This window comes from Eretmochelys imbricata, chromosome 23, assembly GCF_965152235.1.
Source record: "Eretmochelys imbricata isolate rEreImb1 chromosome 23, rEreImb1.hap1, whole genome shotgun sequence".
In the NCBI taxonomy this organism is placed as follows: Eukaryota; Metazoa; Chordata; order Testudines; family Cheloniidae; genus Eretmochelys; species Eretmochelys imbricata.
In genome coordinates this window covers 5,810,612-5,834,132 of record NC_135594.1, presented here as the reverse complement: position 1 = coordinate 5,834,132, position 23,521 = coordinate 5,810,612, and the positions used below count along the sequence as shown (strand labels likewise).

The following is a 23,521-nucleotide window of genomic DNA, read 5'->3' as shown; positions in this document are numbered from 1 at the left end:
CCCAGCTCCACACGGGGCCCAGCAGCGACTGCGAGGGGAGAGCGCCCCCTGCTGAGCCCCTCCCAACCCGCTCCCTGCAGCACAGCACCCCCTAGCGCTGCATTGGGGTCAGCACTGACTGCGAGGGGAGAGCGCCCCCTGCTGAGCCCCTCCCACCCTGCTCCCTGCGGCACAGCACCCCCTAGCGCTGCATTGGGGTCAGCACTGACTGTGAGGGGAGAGCGCCCCCTGCTGAACCCCTCCCACCCTGCTCCCTGCAGCACAGCACCCCCTAGCGCTGCATTGGGGTCAGCACTGACTGTGAGGGGAGAGCGCCCCCTGCTGAACCCCTCCCACCCTGCTCCCTGCAGCACAGCGCCCCCCAGCTCCACACTGGGCCCAGCACTGACTGTGAGGGGAGAGCGCCCCCTGCTGAGCCCCTCCCAACCCGCTCCCTGCAGCCCAGCGCCCCCTAGCACCTCACTGGGGCATTGTGGGTAATATTAACAGCCCTGCTTACTGGAAAACGCAACCCATTTCGTCAGTTCTCAGGGTTTTTCTTGGAAAGCTCCCATGGCAAAGCTGCTTAATGTAGCTTATGGGAGCAAAGCATCTTGCAGCCCAAGTCAGGATCCCGTGTGTCTCCCCCTCTTCCGTTCCCTGGGCTCAGGGTTCTGGGCGCTGGGCCCCTCGCACTGGAGGACAGAGTCCCCCCTCTCCTCCCCCCCCCCAAAAAACCTTCCAGTCTATCGGCTGAGTCCAGCGTCGCTAATCTCCTCTCTCTGCCCTGTGATCTCCAGCGGCTGCCACCCCTGTGGCTCACAGACTCACAGATTCCAAGGCCAGACGGGACCCGTGTGCCCATCTTAGGGAGGGTCTACCCTGGGCACTTACCCTGGCACAGCTGTGTTGCTCTGGCGGTGCGAACCATTCGCACCGCGGAGAGGTGGCGCTAGACTGCCCGAACCCGCGGTGGGGAGGAATTCTTCCATCACCCCAGCGACCATCTGCCGGGGAGGTGGGTTACCGATGCCAATGGGAGAACCCCTCCCAGCGGCCCAGCTGAGCCAGTCTAGTATTTAATGAGAGCGATGGACCCTTCCCAAAAACGGGGGGGAGGGGCCACCGGTGCCCAAACGGTGGCCCCGCCCCCCATACTGCACAAGCCCTCGCCCCATGCCACCCCTTCCCCACGAGCCCCCACCTCCCACTCACCCCAACCCCCCGTCCTCGCACCATCCCCTTCCCCTGAGGCCTTCCCCTGCCCGGCCTCTTCCCCCAAGACCCCTCTCCCCCATTGCTCACCCTTACAGCAGGTTAGAAGTGGTGGGGCCGTGACCCCTGGTCCCGCGCCCCTGTATTTTAAGTGTAGACACGGCTGCAGGCCAGTTGCCTTCCCCAAAATAATTACTAGCACAGCTCTTTTAGGAAAACACCTGACCCTAATTTTAAAACAGCCAGTGATGGAGAATCCACCACGGCCCCCAGCCAGCGAGTTGCTCCCATGCTTCATCACCTGTTAAAAAAATCACACCTTATGTCTAGTCTGAACTGGTCTCGCTTCCAAGGGTGGATGCAGAGTTAGTGGGGCCCTGTGCTCAGCTTCATTTTGGGGGCCCCTCCTTGGGATCCAGCCAAGAAAAAGCACATTCTCTCTTATCTCCCCCCCACCCTTGTTTTTCATTCTTTTTTCCTTCATCCTCCTCCTATAAGTAATAGCAAGTAAATGAAAGTAAAGTTGACAGTTTTTCTAGTCTAATTTATTTCTCCACAGACCACTTGAAAATCGCTGGAGGTCTCGGCGAACCACTTAATGATCTTTCAAATATTGTTTGTACCATTAGCTAACTAGTTTAAAGCACTTTGGATAAGAGCCCTTAAGAAAACATTGGGGTGCAGGGTCTGGGAGGGAGTTAGGATGCAGGAGGGGGCTCAGGGCTGGGGGTGCAGGGTCTGGGAGGGAGTTAGGGTGCAGGAGCAGGCTGAGGGTTGGGGTGCAGGGTCTGGCCAGGAGTTAGGGTGCAGGAGGAGGCTCAGGGCTGGGGGTGCAGGGTCTCGGAGGGAGTTAGGGTGCAGGAGCAGGCTGGGGGTTGGGGTACAGGGTCTGACCAGGAGTTAGGGTGCGGGAAGGGGCTCAGGGCTGGGGCAGGAGGTTGGGGTGTGGAGCGCTTACCTGGGGCAGCTCCCATTTGGTGCGAGGGGTGCAGGTGGGGTGGGGGGGTTGCAGGAGTCAGGGAGGGCAGAGGGCTGGGGGGATGACGGTGTGCACCGGTGCAGGAGTCAGGGCTGGGGTCGTGGGGTGCTCCCGGCCCCCAGCCCTGCCCGCCGCCGTGAGAGCAGGCTGGGCTGGGCCCCTTTGGCAACCCGGTGCTGGTTCTGTGGGAAGGAGCAGAAAAGAGCATGGGGCTGCGGTATACGCTGGCATGGGATTTCTTTGCCCTGGTTTGCTGTAAGTGTGAACAGTGAGAGATTGCTAATCACAGGGCAGTGGGCGGGCTTATGCAAATTAGGAGCATACAGAGAAACCAGCCAGAGGAGGGCAGCTGCAAGACTTGTCTGTCTTTGAACAGAATTGTGTGTTCAGGGTTCTCGCTTTGAATCCTGCCCCTGGAGTCATGTCGGGAGTGACCTCACGTGGAGTCACCTAGCGATGGTGTTTGTTGCAGGGCTGGGAGCTGGTCACGGTGAGGTAGAGAGCATGGGGTGCAGGGGTGGGCGCGCGTCACAGAGTCTCAGCATTGTTTCTCTGCTCTCTGAACTAAAATCAAGTGTAGAACATAGCCATTATATGAACCACGTACCCTCATCTCTCAATGTCTGTACTTTGACCTGTTAAACTTTTACCCCCAATGGGGGATGTTGCAGATTATGTATTCCTTATGCTATCTGATCCTAAACTGAATTTTGCACTCCTTGATAATCTGTACCTCATTCCCTGATAACCAGAAACTTCTATGCTTAAACTCTGTACCATTTTTTTTAATTTTAACATCATCTTAATAAAATTATTAAATTTGTTCTTATCAGTTTAATCTCTAATAGGCCCTGTCTAAGGACTGTGTATTAAATTGTTTTTTGGAACAGGGGGCTGGGCTAGGAGCTTGCTCCCCCCTGGTATTGCAGTGCCATCAGGAACGATGTGACTCCCTCCGGGGAGAATCTTCTGGTCAGAAAAACAGAAAGAGTTTCACTGGGATGGTGGTTCTTTAAAGGGGATTTTTTTAAAATAGTTGAAAAAGCTGAAATCTTTGGCTCAGGGCTGGAGATGTGTGTATGTATGGGGGGGAGGGGAAACTTAGGTCTGGGTAGCAGCACATGAGAGCGGAGACCCCCTGGTCTGCGGCTCCCTTCCCTTGGCCTTTTTCCAGGGGCCCCAGCAGCGGTGCACGCCAGGGACTGCACCTGCCCGGCGTCCAGAGGCGCAGGACAGGTGCAGACGTGGTGCTCGGGGCCGCCAGCGCCAGCCTGCAGCAGGAGTCCCGGGAACCAGCAGGAGCGTGGCTCACCGGCTGGCAGAGCACAGCTCTTAAACAGCTCCCTCCCTGCAGGGAGTGCTGGACGGTGCTGGGCCGCCCGGCCCTGGGGCCCCCTGTAGTTGGGGGGGGTGCCCATGCCAGTGTACTGTTTGTTTCATTGTAAATCCGCCTCTGCTTGCTTCAGGGCATCAGACCCTTGTCTGGTGTCAGACCCTTGTCTGCCAGGAGTCCTTTATTAGCGAATTTCTGTTCCCCGGGCTGGAGGGGCCCTGCTAGACTGGGATCAAGTCACCCTTGAGCCTTCTCTAACAGATCCAGCCCCTGGACAACTACCTACAGAGGGAAGAGCCAAGGGCCCCTCCCCATGGCCTCTGACTGGTTGGGGGCTGGGCTTTATTAGGTTCCTGGATTCCCCTTGGCTTCAGAGCTAGCGAGGGACTCCTGGGTTCCTCGGGCATCCCCCAAGGCTGCCTGCCCCGTGTCCGCTGGCTGGGGGTGAAGCTGCATGCTGGCAGACAGGCCAGCCTGTGTCAGCAGCCTGGCACCTGCTGGCCATGGCAGGGGATACGGTAAAAAAGATTTACCTTAAAGGATGCGGTGAGGAGGAAATCGGTTCTATTGTCCCGGCCTGAAACAAAGCTTCACTAAAAACACCTGCATGGGCCAATGGGGGGACACTGAGCTATTAACTCAGCCTGCTGGCGGTGTGCTGGTTTATTAACAATCATAAGGAATTAATTATTTTATGCATTCTGGTAGCGCCTCAGAGCCCCAGTCATGGGTCAGGCCCCCACTGTGTCAGGCGCTGTATATTTTATTGCTATTAGGTGTGTTATGGTAGCACCTTGGTGCCCCAGTCTTGCACCAGGCCCCCATGGCGTTAGGGGCTGTACAAAGACACCCCAAGGAGTGAAATGGGTTCATTTTTTGTTCCGTGCTTAGCCAACCCCTGGCACAGCCAGGTGCTGACCAGTGACTGGGGCTCCAGGGCAATACAGTAAAATGAAGAATCACCACTATTATTATTATTAATTACTCTCCCCCCCCCCCCCCAGCCTCCTGCTAATTCTTTAATTTGTTTCAACCTTTGGAAGCCGACTGGCTGGTCAGTTTGACCTTTTGTTCCTAGTCAGTTTCAGGCTTGGGTCCCAGCCACTAGGTCAGTGAGGATCTTGGGGTCAGTGCTTGGTTCCCCCTCAGCTTCCACCCCTGAAGCGAAAGGAGTAATGCTGAAGCCAGCAGCAGTAGGGCATTATCATCCTCTGACATGTGCCAGCCACCGGACAGGGTCAAAGACCCGCAGACACAGGGGACTTCCATTCCCCTTCCTCTTATGGCAGAACAAAGGGTCACACCACACAGCATTAACCCGGGGTTTGGGGCACAGGCGCTACGGACCCATGCTGGAGTCACAGGGTCACAGCCTGAATCCATGACTATGAGAGGGGGGAGCTACCCTGGGTGTAACTGACACAGCGATGCTGCCTGAGTCTGCCGAGAGCCTGAGCCCCTTGCTGTGAGAGGGGGAGCTGCCCCAGGCATCCCAACGAGATGCTGACTCCCAGTCCCACTGCTCCCGGGGCCCGGACAACCCCACCCCAGCGGAGGACTTTGTGCAGAGCAGGAGAGGAAGAGCACTTGGAGTCAAGCTCCATGCGCCCATCGGCTGTTGCGGTAAGCGCTGATCCCCTCGGCTGCCCAGTGTCCCCACCTCACTGGGGTGGAGAGAGGAGCTTGGGTGTGGGGAGGGGAAAGTCCCCTTTGTCCCTGGCCATTGCTGCTGCTCCCCTGAGGCTCAGGACCTTCTGTTGGGGGCAGGGAGCCAACAGAAGGGGGTGAATCTTGCAGCCCCATCCCCCATGAAGCCTGGTGAACCCCTCACCAGTGGGGAGATAACAGGGGATCCTAAAAGAGACCTAGACCTAGCCCGCTTCCCTACCCTTTCTCCGCAGGACTGCTCCTTCTCTGACCTGCCTTCCCTCCCCACAGGAAATGCCAAGGTCCAACAGGCAGCCAGAGGCAAAATGGGCAGGGTATGGAACGAGCTAGAGGCGGTGTGTGGAGATAGATAGATAGATGGGTGTATGGGGATGGATGGATGGTTAGATCAGATAGATAGATAGATAGATAGATGGGTGTATGGGGATGGATGGATGGTTAGATCAGATAGATAGATAGATAGATAGATGGGTGTATGGGGATGGATGGATGGTTAGATCAGATAGATAGATAGATAGATAGATGGGTGTATGGGGATGGATGGATGGTTAGATCAGATAGATAGATAGATAGATAGATGGGTGTATGGGGATGGATGGATGGTTAGATCAGATAGATAGATAGATAGATAGATGGATGTATGGGGATGGATGGGGTGTATAGATAGATGTGTGGGGAGGAATAGCTCACTGGATCGATCACTCTGGAGACTTTCCCACCCCACTTGAGGCTGGGGAGCAGCGCCCCCGTTGCCAGGCTCAGGGGTTCTGCATCCTCCAGCCTGCGGTGGTGGGGGGAGGAAGGACTGGCAGGGGGACCCAGGCAGGGTTGCTACGGAAACCGAGCGCCCTTGGCCTGCTGGGAGCAGGGCTGGGAGTGAGCATGCCCGGTGCCGGGGAATGGGAGGGGACGGAGGCAGCCGGGCGGAGGAAGGACAGGGGAGGCTGGCGCCAGGCTGCAGCAGGGGCCAGAGTGGGCAGGGGCACGCATTGCGGAGTGGGAGGGCACAGACACCCCTCCCCAGCAGAGCGGGGGGCTCGGCTTCATGCCGGGGAGGGAAGGGAGCAGCAGAGAGGAGGTCAGACTAGATGATCATGATGGTCCCTTCTGGCCGTAAAGTCTCTGAGTCTCTGAGATCTGCAGGGCACTGTCTTGCCTGGCACCGTGCCCCCTTCCTCTAGCACCACCGTGGGGCCCGCCTCGCCGTGCAGGGTATCCACGCCCTCTGGGGACCCCCCCCCAGCCGCCCCTCCCCACTGGGCACCAGGCATGCCCGGGGACGCCGAGGAGATCACCCGTCTGCGCAAGCCCCGTTTCTCCTACGAGGAGAACCAGATCCTGATCCAGGAGGTGCGCGCCCACTACGCCAAGCTGTACGGTGCCCAGAGCCGGCAGGTGACGGTCGCCGAGCGCCGGCGGGTCTGGGAGGGCATCGCCGCCAAGATCAACACCATCACCAGCTGGAAGCGGACGGGCCAGGAGGTGCAGAAGCGCTGGAATGACTTCAAGCGGCGCACCAAGGAGAAGCTGGCGCGGGTGCCCCATTCCACCCAGGGCGCTGGGGGAGCAGCTGCCAGCGAGGAGACCTTCTCGGCGGAGGAGGAAACCATCTTCACCATCCTGGGGCCCGGCGTGGTGATGGGGCCCGGTGGGGCGGAGCAGCACCCCGCAGCCTTCGCCCACAGATACCACCATGGCTCTGGTGAGTGCCCGCCCCAGGATGGGAACGTGCCACCCACCGGTGGGCAGGGCCGACTCCCCCAGCCAGGGACAGCGGTACCACCAGATCTAGGGGGGCTTGGTAATACCCCCTCATGAACCAGACAGTAATTGGGGAATTTGAGGGGGCACTTGGAGCTGCGTCGCCTCACACGGGGCTACCAAGCTAAGCACCGTGGGGTAGAGTCAGAGCTGAGATGAGAGAGCCCGTCTGGTGCCAAGGGAAACCCAGGTGCTGTGGGGTGGGAGCTTAGTAGGGGGCACTCTCCCCTCGCCATCAGTCCTGACCCCAATGTCCCAGTGCAGCACCAGGTGGTGCTGTGCTGCAGGGAGAGGGGTGGGGGCTCAGTAGGGGGGCACTCACAGCTCAGTGTCTGTGCTGACCCCAGTGGGGGCAGTAGGGGGCGCTGTGCTGTAAGGAGCGTGGCACGTGCTCAGCAGGGGGCGCCCTCCCCTTGGTCAATGCTGACCCCTGTAGGGCACTAGGGGGTGCCGTGCTACAGGGAGCGTGGCAGGGGCTCGGCAGGGAGGGCTCTCCCCTCGGTTAGTGCTGACCCCTGTGGGGCACTAGCGGGTGCTGCACTACAGGGCTGTTGGGTGGGGGCCAGCAGGGGATGCTCTCCCCTCAGTCAGTGCTGACCCCTTTGGGACACTAGGGGGCGCTGTGCTGCAGGGACAGGGGTCAGGGCTCTGTCCCCTGGCAGCCAGCACCAGCCCCCCTACGGTGTGAGGGGGTGGAGTGGGGCCCAGCAGGGGTGCACACACAGTCACTCACAGCGCCCCCTAGCATGACACTGGGGCAAGACAGAAACCTCGACTGACCCAGTTGGCTGGCTGCTTCGCCCTGAGCTCTGCCTGGGTGAGCCGAGCTTGGTGGGACTCACGCCATCTCTCAGTGGGGCGGGTCCTTCGGGGCACAGCTAGTTAATTAGTACTGACTGTGCCACCAACCTGCCCTGCTCCTCACAGCTCCACTCCTCACTGCTGCCCGCTCTGGGATCAGAACCCAGGAGTCCTGGGCCCAGGCCACAGCGGGTGCAGGGCATTAGGAGGTGGGGGCAGTTCAGCTCTGCTGAGGCGGCCGCTTGTCCTGGCAACAGGACCCCCGTCCCCTCTGGGAGCCAAGCAGGATGGGGTACCAGGAGGCAACCCCAGCTCCAGGACAACTTCAGGAGGGCTAACCTCTGGGGGACGGACGGGAGGGGGGTGGTTCCGCCCCGCGCGCCCCCCCCCCCGGGGGGAATAGACCAGAGGGGACAGTCCCGGCCACCACCACTTCTGGGGAACAGATCCCACCCTTTGGGGGGACGCACACTTTGGGGAGCGACCTGCCCTGTGTCCAGAGCCCACAGCCGACGCTCTCTCTTCTCTCTCTGCAGAGACGCTGGCTGGGGGCAAGGTCTCCTCCAGCCCCAAGCCCTCGGTCCAGCCCCCGTGCTGCGCCCTGGATGGGGTCCTGCTGCGGCCAAAGGAGCGCGACTCGCCGGCGCCCCCCTCGGTGGAGCCCTCCCTTCAGATTGTGCGGCTGGCACCCTCGCCAGCCGGGCTGGGCTGCCGGCCCCACCCGGGACACTCGCCCACGGAGCAGCTGGGCAGGGAGCGGCCCCTGGGCTCCCCACCCCCCCGGCGCCGGCGTCCGCACTCTGAGCCACCCCCAGAGCCCTCGCTGGATCTCCTGGCTGCCCAGCGGGAGACGGCCGAGGCCATCCGCGACCTGACCTACACCATGCACCACAGCCTGGACCGTCTCACCAACGTGGTAGCCGCCCTCCTGCCCCTCCTCCCGGCCCAGGGACCTGGCCTGGGCGCCCCTCGCGGGGGCCTCTTCCACCAGCAGGCGCCCGTCGGCTCCCCACTGCCAGCACCCCCCACCAAGAGCCCACTCCCCGCCGAGACCTTCACCACCAAGGTGGAAATGTCCTCTGAGCCAGCGGAGAATGCGGGACAATCTCAAGGGGGCCTCCCCGCCGAGGCCCCCTCCTGCTGCAGCTCCCCGCCACTGAAGCGAAGGAAGGGGATCCCCGCTCGGAAGCGTAGGGGGCGCTGGAAGAATCTGTGACTCCCCAGAGCTTGGGGATCCCCCATGGCGGATCCTGCCCCCCAAAGTAGGCGGGTGCAGGGCACCAGCCACGGGACAGCGAGAGTTCAGTCACTTGAAGGGAAGTTCTCCTGCAGCCCCCCCGCAATCCGATCATCCCACATACCCCATGGTGCAGAGGACGCCCCGTCTGCTCTAACAGAGAGCGATTCCCCCTCCCCCCCGGGGCTTTGCTACAGTGGATGAGCTGAGTGGTCAGCAAAGCCCTGGCAAAAGGGCTGAATGTGTCTGCAGATGGAAATCGGAGACTGCCACACCCTCTGCCCAGCTCTGCCGGTGACCCTCAATCCCAACCCACAGGCTCCCCCCAGCTCTGCCAGGGCCCTTCACTCCAGACCCACAGCCCCCTGCCAGCCCAGCCCTGGGCTCCCCCCACCCCCGACCCACAGTCCATCTGCTACTCCTGTAACTGGCCAATGCCACTAAATTGTGTCCAGGCAGGGGCAGGTTTATAACATGGATAAACACTGTCCAGGAGTCAGGTGAGATCCCCAACCCCACAGGCCAGGACTGAGCCCCAGGGCACGGAGAGGCAATTGTTGCCTTCCTCTGGGTTCCCCTTTCACTTCTGTGTCTGTCTTGGTGCTCCCCTGGAGGGATCCGACAACACAACCCCGCCCCATGCCCCAAGGTCGGGATCCGTGTCCAGGCTTCAGATTCCAGGTCTGGGTTCAGATTCAGCGTCCAGCCCAAGGTTTGGGGTCCCTCTTGGGGGTCCCACAGTCCCCCCCCCCCAGCGACAGACCACAGGGGTGGGGGGCTTTTATACGCCTGTTAGCAAGGCGCCGGGGAGCAAGGGGTTAACGGCCCAAGTGTCTGTGTGGGGGGGGATGGATTTCAGCCCACATGACCGGAGGGGGTGGGGTGTCAGGTCTAGTCTGTCCTTCCTGCGTCACATCCCCTAGAGGTCACCCGAAGGAGGGATAGTGGCAGACACCCCAGGGCCCCTGCCTGGGAAGGCCTCGCTCGGGGGTGCCCATTTGCACCCCTTGGTCCAGACACCCCCCCGCCCCCCGGGACACGCAATAAACTATTTTCATACTGAACCCTGCAACCTGTGGGGCGTCTTCGGGGGAGGGGGAACTGCCGGGGGGGCTATTGGTGTATTGCCATGGGTACCCACTGATCTCACCAGACACCCCTCCATCCCGCCACCCCTCCCTCCACACCCCTGCCCAACCCCTCTGTCCCGCCCTCCATCTATCCCTACAGCACCCCTCTATCCCTCCCCCCACACCTCTCCCTCCATCCCCCCTACAGACACCCCTCCATCCCGCCATCCCTCCCTCCACACCCCTGCCCAACCCCTGTCCTGCCCTCCATCTATCCCTACAGCACCCCTCTATCCCTCCCCCCACACCTCTCCCTCCACCCCCCCTACAGACACCCCTCCATCCTGCCACCCCTCCGTCCCTCCCTCCATCTATCCCTACAACACTCCTCTATCTCTCCCCCCACACCTCTCCCTCCATCCCCCCTACAGACACCCCTCCATCCTGCCACCCCTCCGTCCCTCCCTCCATCTATCCCTACAACACCCCTCTATCTCTCCCCCCACACCTCTCCCTCTATCCCCCCTACAGACACCCCTCCATCCCGCCACTCCTCCCTCCACACCCCTGCCCAACCCCTGTCCTGCCCTCCATCTATCCCTACAGCACCCCTCTATCCCTCCCCCCACACCTCTCCCTCCATCCCCCCTACAGACACCCCTCCATCCTGCCACCCCTCCGTCCCTCCCTCCATCTATCCCTACAACACCCCTCTATCTCTCCCCCCACACCTCTCCCTCTATCCCCCCTACAGACACCCCTCCATCCCGCCACTCCTCCCTCCACACCCCTGCCCAACCCCTCTGTCCCACCCTCCATCTATCCTTACAACACCCCTCTATCCCTCCCCTCACACCTCTCCCTCCATCCCCCCTACAGACACCCCTCCATCCCTCCCTCCACACCCCTGCCCAACCCCTCTGTCCCTCCCTCCATCTATCCCTACGACACCCCTCTATCCCTGCCTGCACACCTCTCCCTCCATCCCCCCCTACAGACACCCCTCCATCCCGCCACCCCTCCGTCCCTCCCTCCATCTATCCCTACAACACCCCTCCATCCCTCCCCCCACACCTCTCCCTCCATCCCCCCTACAGACACCCCTCCATCCCTCCCCCCCCACCTCTCCCTCCATCCCCCCCTACAGACACCCCTCCATCCCGCCACCCCTCCCTCCACACCGCTGCCCAATCCCTCTGTCCCTCCCTCCCCCCACACTCCATCCTCCATCCCCCCTAGAGACACCCCTCTATCCACCCCCCCACATTCATCCCTCTCTGCTCTCTCCCTCCCCCACTCCTCGCTCCCCCCCATACCCCTACCCCGCCCCTCCACCCTCCAACACCCCTCTAACCATTCCTCCACCCCCACCCCTTTGTCCATCCATCCCCACACTCCCACATCTATCCAGACCCCACCCCACCCCCTTTCTGCACCCCTCTCTCCACTGCCCCACACACATGCCATTCCCAGCCCCAGCACGCCCCTCACCGGGGTATCTGGCCTCCAGCCCCTCCCAGGGTCGGGGGCTGCGGTTGCAGCGGGCGGGCCGGTCCCCCCTTGGGGGCCGACCGGGTGGGGAGGGGGGTCACACGCGGATGGATCCTTCCCCAACCCCCGTTTCCCCCAGACTGGGCCGGGTCCGCGGGGCGCCGCTCGGCCACCTGGGGGTCGGGGGGGCCGCGGGGCATTCTGGGAATCGTAGGCTCTCTCGCACCCCCCCCCCCCCCAGTGGCAGGACGGAGCTATTAACCCTTCCGGGGCTGGAGCCCTGCCAGCTTCCCCAGTCAGGGCGAGAGGGAGCGAGGGCCGCGCCCCGCCGGGGCCAAACCCGTCCTGAAGGGGGGATGGGAGGAGAGAGAGAGAGAGAGAGAGGGAAGGTAGAAAGAAGGATGGATGAGTGTGAAAGGAAGGATGGACGGACGGACGGCAGGCGCTGGGTGCGAGGGGCCAGTGCTTGGGGCAGGGGTGACTCTGAGCCCCCCAGGCAAGGAAGAGGGAGGGTCTGTGTGTTTGGTGCCACGCGGTTCGCTGGGTCCCACCCCAGAGGTGGCTGCATTCAGGCCTCTATCCCGCCCCACCCCCACTCCTTGGAAGGCGCCGGTCGACCACCCCTCGTCCCCCTCTCATTTACTGCATGGCCTCCTCCCTGCCCCCTGCTGGGGCAAACCATTGGGGCAGAGGGCGCTCCATAGGGGGCACTCTCCCCATCCAGAGCCTCCGGGGGGGATGACTCCAGCCCCTCAGCTGTGGGGCGGGGGTCAAACCAGCTGGGAATGAAGTGGAGAGCCCCTGGGTTGCTGCTATCACTGTGCGATCTGGTGGGGCCAGCCTCAGTGCGATGTGGGATGGGGGCTGGGAGCCAGGGTGCCTGGGTTCTATCTCTGGCTCTGGAGGAGGTGTGGGGTCTAGTGGTTGTGGGGCGGGGCTGGGAGCCAGGACACCTGGGTTCTATTCCTGACTTTGGAAGGGGAACGGGAGCTAGGCCCCGGCTCTGCCACTGACTCACTGGGTGACCCTGGTCAAATCCCTTTGCTGCGCCAGGCCTCAGTTTCCCCCCTTAGTATAACAAGCCGGGGAGAGGAAACTGCACCAAACCATTCATTAACAACATCCTTAATCACCCTGGATGGGCTCTCACGAATGGCCCGTACTCCCGCAGGCGGGGGGAGGGGTCCGGCTGACGACCCCAGGCCAAGGCGGGGGAGGGGTCCCAGCCAGGCATGTGCCCCTTTAAGACGGCCCCGGCGGGCGGGACTACATGTCCCAGCAGGCGCCGCGGCGGAGTTATGTAAGTTTCTCCATGAGCAGGGCAGCAGCCGCAGCGGGCGGCGGAGCGCGGACCGGGCCGCTCCTAGGCTGCGCGGGGCCCTGCGCGGGGCGCGCAAGGCGCGAGGGGGCGGCGGCGGCGGCACCATCATGGCCGCGGTGCAGGCGTCCCGCCGGCAGTGGTGTTACTTGTGCGACCTGCCCAAGATGCCGTGGGCCATGATCTGGGATTTCAGCGAGGCCGTGTGCCGGGGCTGCGTGAACTTCGAAGGGGCCGATCGCATCGAGTTCCTCATCGAGACGGCGCGGCAGCTCAAGCGCAGCCACGCCATGCAGGACGCCCGCTCGCCGGGGCCCCAGGCCGTCAAGCATGCCAAGGACGGAGGGCCCCTGGACAGGGCCGGGCTGGAGCGCTACGAGCGGGCCCGGGGGCCCGGCGACTACACCCTCAGCCCCCGGCTGCCCAACGGCCTGGCCCGGGCGGAGGACGGGGGGCCCGAAGGCAGCCGGCAGAGCCCCACCGCCCGGCGGGCGCTGATCGGCCCCGTGCCGCCCAGCTTGGGGCTGATGGGGGCGCCGCAGGGCTTGCTGGCCGCCGTGTCGGGGCTGGGGGCCCGGGGGCCCGGCTTGGGCTTGGCCGCCTCCTCGCCCCTCCTGGGGGAGCTGGGCAAGGCGCGGGGGCCCTACGGCGAATACGAGAAGCAGCGCAATGTGGAGTGCCTGGCCGAGCTGAGCGAGGCCCTGCGGGGCCGGGCGGAGGAGTGGCACGGCAAGCCCAAGGCGGTGCGGGAGCAGCTGCTGGCCCTCTCGGCCTGCGCCCCCTTCAACGTGCGTTTCAAGAAGGACCACGCGCTGGTGGGGCGTATCTTCGCCTTCGACGCCGCCCCCCGGCCCGGCTACGAGTTCGAGCTGAAGCTCTTCGTCGAGTACCCATGCGGCTCGGGCAGCGTCTACGCCGGTGTCCTCGCCTTGGCGCCTTGGCCAAGCAGATGTTTCACGACTGCCTCAAGGACCCCGGCAAGGTGATCTCCTCCGGCTACAAGTACCTGGAGTACGAGAAGCGCCACGGCACCGGGGACTGGCACCTGCTGGGGGAGCTCTTCACCGAGGGCGTCCGGTTCTTCCGCGACCCCCCGGCCCCCGAGGCCCTGCCCCAGCAGTTCCTAGACAGCAGCTGCGCCATGCTGCCCAGCGCCCTGGTGCGGGCCATGCCGCCCCGGGCCGTCATGCGGCGCCGCAAAGCCTCCCCGGAGCCGGAGGGCGAGGGGGGCGCGGCGGGCAAGCTGACGGGCGAGGAGCAACAGCAGAGGCAGAACTGGCTTCCCCAAGGCTCGGCCGGGATCTACTCGCCGGGCATGGCCCACCTTGCCACGCCCGCCGGCCAGGCCCCCGGGCCCGAGGGCGCCCTGCGCAACGACCCCTCGCCCATCACCGCGCTGAAGAACGTCGCCGACGCCCTGGGAGCCGGGCAGTCGCCGAAGGACGCCAACCCCGTCCACTCCACCACGGCCCGGCAAAACAGCGCCAGCCCTGCCTCGCCCGCTGCCTCGACCCAGCACCGGCTGGTCCCCCGCAATGGCGAACCTGGGCAGGCGCCTTCCTCGTCCTCCTCTTCCTCCGGGGCCCACTCGGCCGGCGGCACCGACTCGGCTGGCGCCCAGAGCGCCCCCGATTCCTCGGGCGGCCCCAGCAGCGCCCCCCTGTGCTGCACCATCTGCCACGAGCGGCTGGAAGACACCCACTTTGTGCAGTGCCCGTCGGTGCCCTGTCACAAGTTCTGCTTCCCTTGCTCCCGCGATTTCATCAAAGCCCAGGGGGCGGCCGGCGAGGTCTATTGCCCCAGCGGGGAGAAGTGCCCCCTGGCCGGCTCCAACGTGCCCTGGGCCTTCATGCAGGGAGAAATCGCCACCATCTTGGCCGGAGACGTGCGAGTCAAAAAGGAGCGTGATCCGTGAACCGAGAGCCGGGAGGGGGGATCGTGGGGGATCCCCCCTCGCCTGTGATCTGGGGGCCCCCTGGCAGCAAGAGGCCTCAGGAATAACTGGCGCTACAATTAACTTATTGCCCTTTTTAACCTTTCCCAGTCTGGGGCCCTGTGTATAATCTATTTTTTAATATTTCCATAGTACTCTTATATATGAGGTCATATCTACATAACCGACTGGGGGGGGGGGGATTGCGTGTGTGTTTGGGGGGAGATGGGAGGGTTTGCTACATAGCAGCATAAGGGGTTTGAGGGTGGGAGTGGTAAGGGACAGAGCAAGGCCCAGAGCCCGTTTTGGGCCACCCTGGAGATGGAATCTCTCTTTTCCGCCCCAGAGGGCATGCAACTGTGGCAGGGACTCCCTGCCTGTCTGCTAATGTGTCTCAGGCCTGGCAAGGGGTCACCCCTGGGGTGAGGGTGCCATGTGTCAATCTCCGTGGCTCACTGGGGCTGCGGCTCCTGCCAGTCGATGGAAGCAGCTGAGAACCCACAAACTCGCTCCATGCGAGGAGGGGGGAGAGGGATGTGAGCTTTGCCTGTCACGGTCCTGGGTCCGGATCGCAGCTGGTACCCCCTAGAGGGGAATGGCCCCATATCCCCATGTCCCTTGCTCGCTCTCCTAGCCAGGGGGGCAGTCCGGGCCTTGGGGCCAGACTCTGGGCACCTTATTTAGCAGCTCAGCTCCTGGCATTCTGGGTTCCAAGGTTTGGGGAACTCTTCCCCCCCCCCCCCGCCCCTCTTGTGGGTTCCCCAGCCGGGCCCATAAGGGAGCCCCCCTTCCCCCGGGGAGAGCAGCACAGGGACCCTGTGAGGTGAAGGGTGACCAGCTGTGCCTCCTTGCCACCCAACTACCTGTGCCAGTCTGCTCACTCCTGACTTGCAGCCCCCTGCTAGCACAGCCCTGGGCTCCCCCCAGCTCTGCCGGTGACCCTCACTCCTGACCTGCATCCCCCTGCTAGGCCAGCCCTGGGCTCCCCCCCTGGCTTGGCTGATGCCCCTTGAGCCCGACCCGCAGCCTGACTGGGAGCCACGAGCAGAGGTTGCTTGGCTGAATAGTGTGGATGGGAGCGAACGAGACCCACCAGACTAATGTCACGTGAGCCCTCAGTAGCGCACAGAGTTACAGCTGAGCCCGCAGCGAGAACTAACCCCCCCACCCCCCCATATTCAGGTGCTAGTGCACAGCCATTCCCCACTAATCCTTACGAGCGGGAGTCAGGACTCCTGGGTTCAATTCCCTATATGGGGCTAAAGCTGGGAAGACACTGCCCTGGAGAGATTTGAGGTTCCTGTTGTTTGAATGGGGGAACCCCAGCTTCCTTGGCCAGAGAAACAGTTTTGAGAGGAGATGGGGTTGATTTACAATAGGGCCTACCTTTGTTGTTGTTGATGATTGTAGGATCCAGGCTGTCTGGGAAGGAGACAAGGGGATGACAGCCAAGATTCCTGGATTCTGTCCCCAGCTTGGGGAGGGGAGTGGGGTCTAGTGGTTAGAGCAGAGGGCTGGGAGCCAGGACGCCTGGGTTCTATCCAAGGCTTTGCTACAGGTTTGCTGTGCAGCTGTGGGCTAGATACTTCACCTCTCTGGGCCTCAGTTTCCTTCTGTCAAGTGGGGAGGCTGGCCCTGTAACTGCTCAGCCAGCCTAGGGCTGCGATGTCCCCCTTTGTCAGTGCTCCTCTTTCAGAGCCCCCCAGTAACAACCCAGGGGCACTCCTGAATCCCCATGACAACAAAGATCCTTGTGCAACCCTACAATAACAAACCGGCATCCCGTGTCTCCAAGGACAAAATTCATAAGCAGTGGGGAAAAGGAAGAGGAGCAGTTCTGTGGGTGACCCCTCCCCCCAGCTCAGCCAGCGGCCCCTTTAAGGGGTCCTCGCTGATTTCCGGTCCCCACCCCCACCACTGGATTTCCATCGTAGGCAACAAGCGTTCCTTGGTGGGCAGCACAGCGACCTGAGATGGCCTGGACACCCCAGGGAGCTCGGAATAAGGGGGTGGGAGAGAAAAGTGCCTAGACCCCGGTTTCCGTGGGGGACTGACCTCCCCGCCCCCTCCCCCCAACACACGCACCCCGTGCTCCCTGGGGCAGGGGAATCTTAATACCAAAATGCTGAGCAGACACACACAGAAATGGGGCCACATCTGAGGGGCTGTGTGCTGGGGGCACCTCGTGGTGTGGGTGGGCCAAAGGTAAAAAGGGTCTGGGGCAGGGGAATACAAGATTCCCTCTCTTTTAACTGCTCCCCTGCCACGCCTGGCTTGGGGGCCCCATGGGGCTGTGCCTTGGCTGGGAGGTTATTTGGGGGGAGATTCTTGTGTGGGGGGTCCCACTGGGTCTCCCTGCCATGCCTGGACCCAGCGGGATGGGCCAGGGAGGCTCCTATGGGTGCAATGGGGGAGCAGGTGTTGGGAGGGGGGAGTGTAGGACATGGGGGTGTCTGGTGAGGGGATGCTCCCAGCTTCAGGCACCTCTGGGGGTTGGGGGGGGGAATCAAATCAGCTTGTGATTCTCTTTGTTTTTTGTCAATAAACTGATTCTTCTGTTTGTTTTTGTTTAAAGAGCAGATTGGCTGGTTCTTGGGGGAGGCAACGGGGGGGGGGGGCTTTCCTTGGGGGGGAGGAGGGCAGTTGCCAGGGCAGTAACAGGATCGGGGGGGATGAAGCAGATGCTGGGAACACCCCTACCTTGTACCTGGGATGTGTTCAGTTTTAAGGAGCTAAGCGGGGGGGGGCTGGGCAGTGTTTGCATGGGAGTCCCTCGAGGGGGAAATTCCAGGTGCTGCAGGGAGCAGCATGGGAGCGCAGCAGGGGGTGCTCTCCTCTGGCTCTCAGTGCCAGCCCCAATCCTCTGGTACAACGCTAGGGGGCGCTGTGCCTCAGGGAGCAGGGTAGACTCAAGGGTTAGTGCGCAGGGCTGGCAGTCAGGACTCCTGGGTTCCTTTCCCGACTCCGCCACTGACCTGCTCTGAGCTGGGCAAGTCCCTTCTGCCCTCCGGGTCTCGTGGGCCCATCTGACCCGGGGGCTGTTCTGAGCGTGGAGATCCTAGAATCCCAGGGCAGCCTTGGCCTCTCCCGGTACTGGGACAGTGCATGGGGCCTGCCCCTCATCTACTCCAATCCCTCTGGGGCCCAGGGCTAGGAAATCTGGTAACGTTTGATGCCAGGAATCAGTCCCACAGATGGTGCCAGCGAGACAGCCCTGTGGCCCGACTACCCCCGGGTTCCCACTCGCTGCCCCTGCCTGGGAGGGACCCCCACAGCCACAAGGGGGGCTCGGGACCCGGGGCCTGTTCAGTCCTCAGCTGCTCTGCTGGGGCTGCCAAGGAGGGACCTGGCTAGTGCCGGTGAGGGGGGTGCATCCCTCCTGAGCCAGCCAGTGCCCCACCCTGGGGCTGGATGGGAGCCAGTGCCCCCTAGAGGGGAAAGGCCCCATGCACCATTCCCTGTCCCAGCCAGTCCCTGCCCAGGGGCTCTATCTGCAGGACACTGAGCATGACCCCCCCCCCCCATTTCTCAGACCCCTGGGTTGGCTCAGTCCCTGGGTGCTGGCCTGGGCAGGGTGCAAGGGCCCATTGCAGTGACCCAGTCAGCCAGCAGGGGGAGCAAGTCTCATGTACCTCCAGGTGTCAGCAACAGCTGGGGTCTGGCCAAGAACAACCTGTCTCCTGCCTTGTATGGGGCTGCAGGGGCCCTGCACTGAGGACTGGACAGGCCCATGGCTCTGATCTGGGGGGTGGATCTGGGGCTAGATGGGTCCTGGCTTTGATCCGTGGGCTGAATACAGGGCTGGATGGGCCTGTGGCTCTGATCTGGGGGGTGGATACGGGGCTAGATGGGCTGATGGCTCTGATCTGGGGGGCGGGGGGTGGATACGGGGCTGGATGGGCCCGAGGCTCTGATCCGGAGCATTTCCTTGTGGGGTGACGAGGAGGTGAGCCGGAGGTGGGAGAGGCCTCTGAGTAGGGTTGCCAACTGTCTAATTGCACAAACCCAAACACCCTTGCCCCTCCCACTGCCCTGCCCCTTCCCCAAGGCCCCGCCTCTGCTCACTCCACCCCCCCATTCCTCTGTTGCTCACTCTTCCCCGCCCTCACTCACTTTCACTGGGCTGGGGCAGGGAGTTGGGGTGCAGGAGTGGGTTGGGCTTGGGGCATGGGGCCGAGGGGTTCGGCGTGTGGGAGGGGGTTCCAGGCTGAGCCTAGGGCCAGGGATTTGGGGTGTGGGAGGGGACTGCAGGCTGGGGCAGGGGGGTTGGGGTGTAGGAGGGGGTGCAAGGTGTGGGAGGGGGCTGGGGCCGGGGGTTGGGGTGCAGGAGGGGGTGCAGGTTTTGGGAGGGAGTTTGGGTGGGGGAGGGGATTTTGGGATGAGCCTGGGGCAAGGGGTTGCGGTGCAGGAAGGGGTTCAGGGTTTGGGCTCTGGGAGGGAGTTTGGGTGCAGGAGGGGGCTCAGAGATGGGGTGTGGGCTCTGGGAGGGAGTTTGGGTGTGGGAGTGGGCTGGGGCAGGTCGTTGGGGTGCAAGGGGGGTTCAGGGCTGGGGCAGGTCGTTGGGATGGAGGAGGGGGTGTGGGCTCTTGGAGGGAGTTTGGGAGGTGGAGGGGGCTCTGGGCTGAGCCTGGGGCAGGGGGTTGGGATGCGGGAGGGTGTTCGGGATGTGGGAGGGTGTTCATGATGTGGGTTCTGGGAAGGAGTTTGGATGAGGGCGGGGGCTCGGGCAGGGAGGTGCGGGATCCGGCCTGACAGCACTTTCCTCAGGCAGTTCCCGGAAGTGGCCAGCATGTCCGGTAGCAGCTCCTAGACTCAGGGGTGGCCAGGAGGCTCTGCACATTGCCCCGCCTGCAGGCACCGCCCCTGCAGCTCCCATTGGCTGTGGTTCCCTATTCCTGGCCAATGGGAGCTGCAGAGTTGGCTCTCGGGGCAGGGGCAGCACGCGCTGTGGAGACCCCCTGGCTGTGCCTCCTAGGAGTTGCTGCCAGACATGTTGGCCGCTTTTGGGAGCCACGCGGGGCCAGGGCAGGAAGGGAGCCTGTCTTAGCCCTAACAACGAGGCGTCCTTGTGGCACCTTAGAGACTAACAAATTTATTTGGGCATAAGCTTTTGTGGGCTAAAACCCACTTCATCAGATGCACAGAGTGGAAAATACAGTCAGCAGGTATAAATACACAACACATGAAAAGATGGGAGTTGCCTTACCGAGTGGAGGGGTCAGTGCTAACAAGGCCAATTCAATTAGGGTGGATGTGGCCCATTTCCAACAGTTGACAAGAAGGGGTGAATATCAACAGAGGGAAAATTACTCTTTGTAGTGACCCAGCCACTTCCAGTCTTTATTCAGGCCTAATTTGATGGTGTCCAGTTTGCAAATTAATTCCAGTTCTGCAGGTTTCAGAGTAACAGCCGTGTTAGTCTGTATTCGCAAAAAGAAAAGGAGGACTTGTGGCACCTTAGAGACTAACCAATTTATTTGAGCATGAGCTTTCGTGAGCTACAGCTCTCTTTGGAGTCTGTTTTTGAAGGTTTTTTCTTGAAGAATTGCCACTTTTAAGTCTGTTATTGAATGTCCAGGGAGCTTGAAGTGTTCTCCGACTGGTTTTTGAATGTTACAATTCTTGATGTCTGATTTGTGTCCATTTATTCTTTTGCGTAGAGACTGTCCGGTTTGGCCAATGTACATGGCAGAGGGGCATTGCTGGCACATGATGGCAGATATCACATTGGTAGATGTGCAGGCGAACGAGCTCCTGATGGCGTGGCTGATGTGGTTAGGTCCTATGATGGTGTCCCCTGAATAGACATGCGGACAGAGTTGGCACCGGGGTTAGTTGCAGGGATTGGTTAGTGTTGCTGTTGTGTGGTGTGTGGTTGTTGGTGAGTATTTGCTTCAGATTGGGGGGCTGTCTGTGAGGACTGGCCTGTCTCCCAAGGTCTGTGAGAGTGAGGGATCGTCCTTCAGGATAGGGTGTAGACCCTTGATGATGCGTTGGAGGGGTTTTAGTTGGGGGCTGAAGGTTACGGCTAGTGGCGTTCTGTTACTTTCTTTGCTGGGCCTGTCCTGGAGTAGGTGACTTCTTAGCCCCGCTGCACCACCGGACTTTTAGTGGCCTAAAATCTCCCAGATTGGCTTCAGTAGCCTCCAGGAGATGGAGCCCGATTCCGGGAGACTCCTGGCCAAACCGGAAGGGTTGGCGACCCTAGCTCCCAGCTGCGCTGCCAGGGAGTCCCGCGGCCCTTCGAGCCCGACTGGCATGGGGCTGTGGGCCTGGCACCGGCCCTGCACTGTCCCACACGTCCCGGGGCTGCAGCTGCAGAGGCCCGGACGGCAGGACTGTTTGGGGTGTGGCTGTGTCTGCTGCTGGCCACCCCAGCCTGTCCATGGGGTGAGGGAAAGAGACTCCCCACCCTCTGCCACTTCCCTCGCCTGGCAGCTAGGGCTGGCCCCAGTGCGGCTCTAGGGCCCTGTGCTGGTGGTGACAGCTCCCCCCATGCCTTGGGCTGTGCCTCAGCCAGGGCTGCCCAGTGCCCCATAGTGCCGGCCCCTGCCGCAGTGGGGCGGGGCCCACGGAGCGCCAGGGGCCAGGCCGGGCAGGGACTATGCGATAAGCCCCAGGAACTGGTGATAAAGGTGACCGCACCCCCCTCCCAGCTGTGCCACTCCTCCACCCCACCCAGCACGTCCGCCCAGCCCACCTGGGGGGGTGAGTCAGAGATGGCCAGAGTCGGGTCCCCCCCCCCGACCCCATGCCTGTCCTGCCCCCTGCTCTGCCCGTCTCCTCCCTGCCAGCTTGGTGTGGTTCCCCCTCCCACCCTCAATGCCCCAGTGCTGGGGTCTGGACAGGGACACCCCTAATCCACTCCCCTGGGGCTGAGACCCCCCCCCTCCTCCCCGGACACTGACACTGCCCCACATCCACAGTAACGTCTGCAGGGGCCTTTGAGATCCACACGGGAAAATTCCCCCCCTCCCCAGCTCTTCCCCCACCTCCTCCCCTACCCCTCTGGAGCTCAGCCCCCCCCCCACACACACATGAGGGGCCAGTCTCAATCTGAGCTGCTTTCTCCCATGGCAGCTGACACCCCCCCCCAGCTCTGGTCCCCCCTGTGATCTACTGGGCAGGGATGGGGGCTGATGGGCAAGGCCCCTGGAGGGGGCTGGGTCTCCCAGGGATGTGCTGTGCCCACATGCCTGGCATCTCAATGCCCTCCCCTGCTGAGCTAGAGGGGGTCTGGATGCCCCAGCGGGATGGGGGGAGCAATGGGGGGTGATGTGGGGGACTCTGAGCTGTGGGAGGGGGATGGAGGGGGCCTGAGCCATGAAAGGGAACGTGTGTGGGGGGGTCACAACAGTGCAGGAGGGTGGAAAGGTGTGGGGGGGTCAGGACTATGCAGGAGGGGTGTTGGGGGATATTGGCTCTGTGCCCCCAAACCCGTGTCCCCCTCCCCCAGTGTCTGTCTGCCCCCCGTCCAGCGTCCCCCTGACTCCAGGCTAGGCCCTGCTCTGCTCCTGCATCTGCTACCCAGCTCCAGCGAGAGCCCACACCGGCCCCGCTCTGCCCCTCGGCGGGAGGTCAGGAGCACCCGGGGCAGAGCACCGCGGGCACAGAGCCCAGCTGTGCTGGCGGATGCCATCTGACCCCTCTGCTCCAGCGACGTGGCGAACGGGAGCTGCCTGCCCCCGGCCTGCCCCATCCACGGGGCCTTCTGCGCCCCCCCAGCCTGGCGAAGCGGGCCCGCCCCTTGGCACAAAGCTGGCCAGTTCTCAGAGCCTGTCCTCCCCCGCTCGCTGTGGGTTCATGGTGCTTCAGGCCGGGAGGGGCCATCAGATCGTCTAGTTCCCCCTTGGCTACGCCCCCGGCCAGCGAATTGGCCCCTGTACGGAGCCCAACCACTTGTGTGTGACTCTGGCGTCTCTTCCCAGACAACTCCAGATGGAGACTCCACCGCTCCCCGTGCAGCTGCTTAGCCTTGGCCCCCCTCCCTCCTGTGCTGACCCACGGCCAGGAGCCAGGGCCAACGCAGGGGGCAGAGTTCAAGCTAGGCTGCGGGGGTGGCGTGTATCTGGTTTGCGAGGTTCACGTTTAGCTGCTTTCCACCTTGGGGAAGGACACAAGACACCATTGAGCAAACTGACCAACGTTATGGGGCATGTAATAGATAGAGAGAGAGAGAGGGTGGGTGGGGATAGATAGATAGATAGAGGGGTGTACGGGGATAGATGGATAGACAGAGAGAGAGGGTGGGTGGGTGGGTGAGGATAGATAGATGATAAAGGGGGTGTATGGGGATGGATAGATAGATAGAAGGGGTGTATGGAGATAGATAGATACATAGATAGAAGGGGTGTATGGGGATAGAGAGAGAGAGAGAGAGAGAGAGGGTGGGTGGGGATAAATAGATGATAAAGGGGGTGTATGAGGATGGATAGACAGATAGAGGGGTGTACGGGGATAGATGGATAGACAGAGAGAGAGGGTGGGTGGGTGAGGATAGATAGATGATAAAGGGGGTGTATGGGGATGGATAGATAGATAGAAGGGGTGTATGGAGATAGATAGATACATAGATAGAAGGGGTGTATGGGGATAGAGAGAGAGAGAGAGAGAGAGAGGGTGGGTGGGGATAGATAGATGATAAAGGGGGTGTATGAGGATGGATAGACAGATAGAGGGGTGTACGGGGATAGATGGATGGACAGAGAGAGAGGGTGGGTGGGTGAGGATAGATAG

The 23,521-nt window shown here is 62.2% G+C and overlaps 2 protein-coding genes across 2 annotated transcripts; both read left to right on the top strand.

Annotated features, from left to right (window-relative positions):
• Window positions 1-6,443: 6,443 nt before the first annotated feature.
• MYPOP (Myb related transcription factor, partner of profilin) lies at window positions 6,444-8,952 on the top strand. Its single transcript, XM_077840717.1, has 2 exons — window positions 6,444-6,876; window positions 8,273-8,952. The coding sequence occupies exons 1-2, from the start codon at window positions 6,444-6,446 to the stop codon at window positions 8,950-8,952; spliced, it is 1,113 nt and encodes a 370-aa protein (XP_077696843.1).
• Window positions 8,953-12,876: 3,924 nt separating this feature from the next.
• IRF2BP1 (interferon regulatory factor 2 binding protein 1) lies at window positions 12,877-17,207 on the top strand. The gene is given in 2 exon segments (XM_077840353.1): window positions 12,877-13,784; window positions 13,787-17,207. Coding segments are annotated over 2 exon segments (1,803 nt in total). The 5' UTR covers window positions 12,877-12,962; the 3' UTR covers window positions 14,768-17,207.
• The last annotated feature ends 6,314 nt before the right edge of the window (window positions 17,208-23,521 follow it).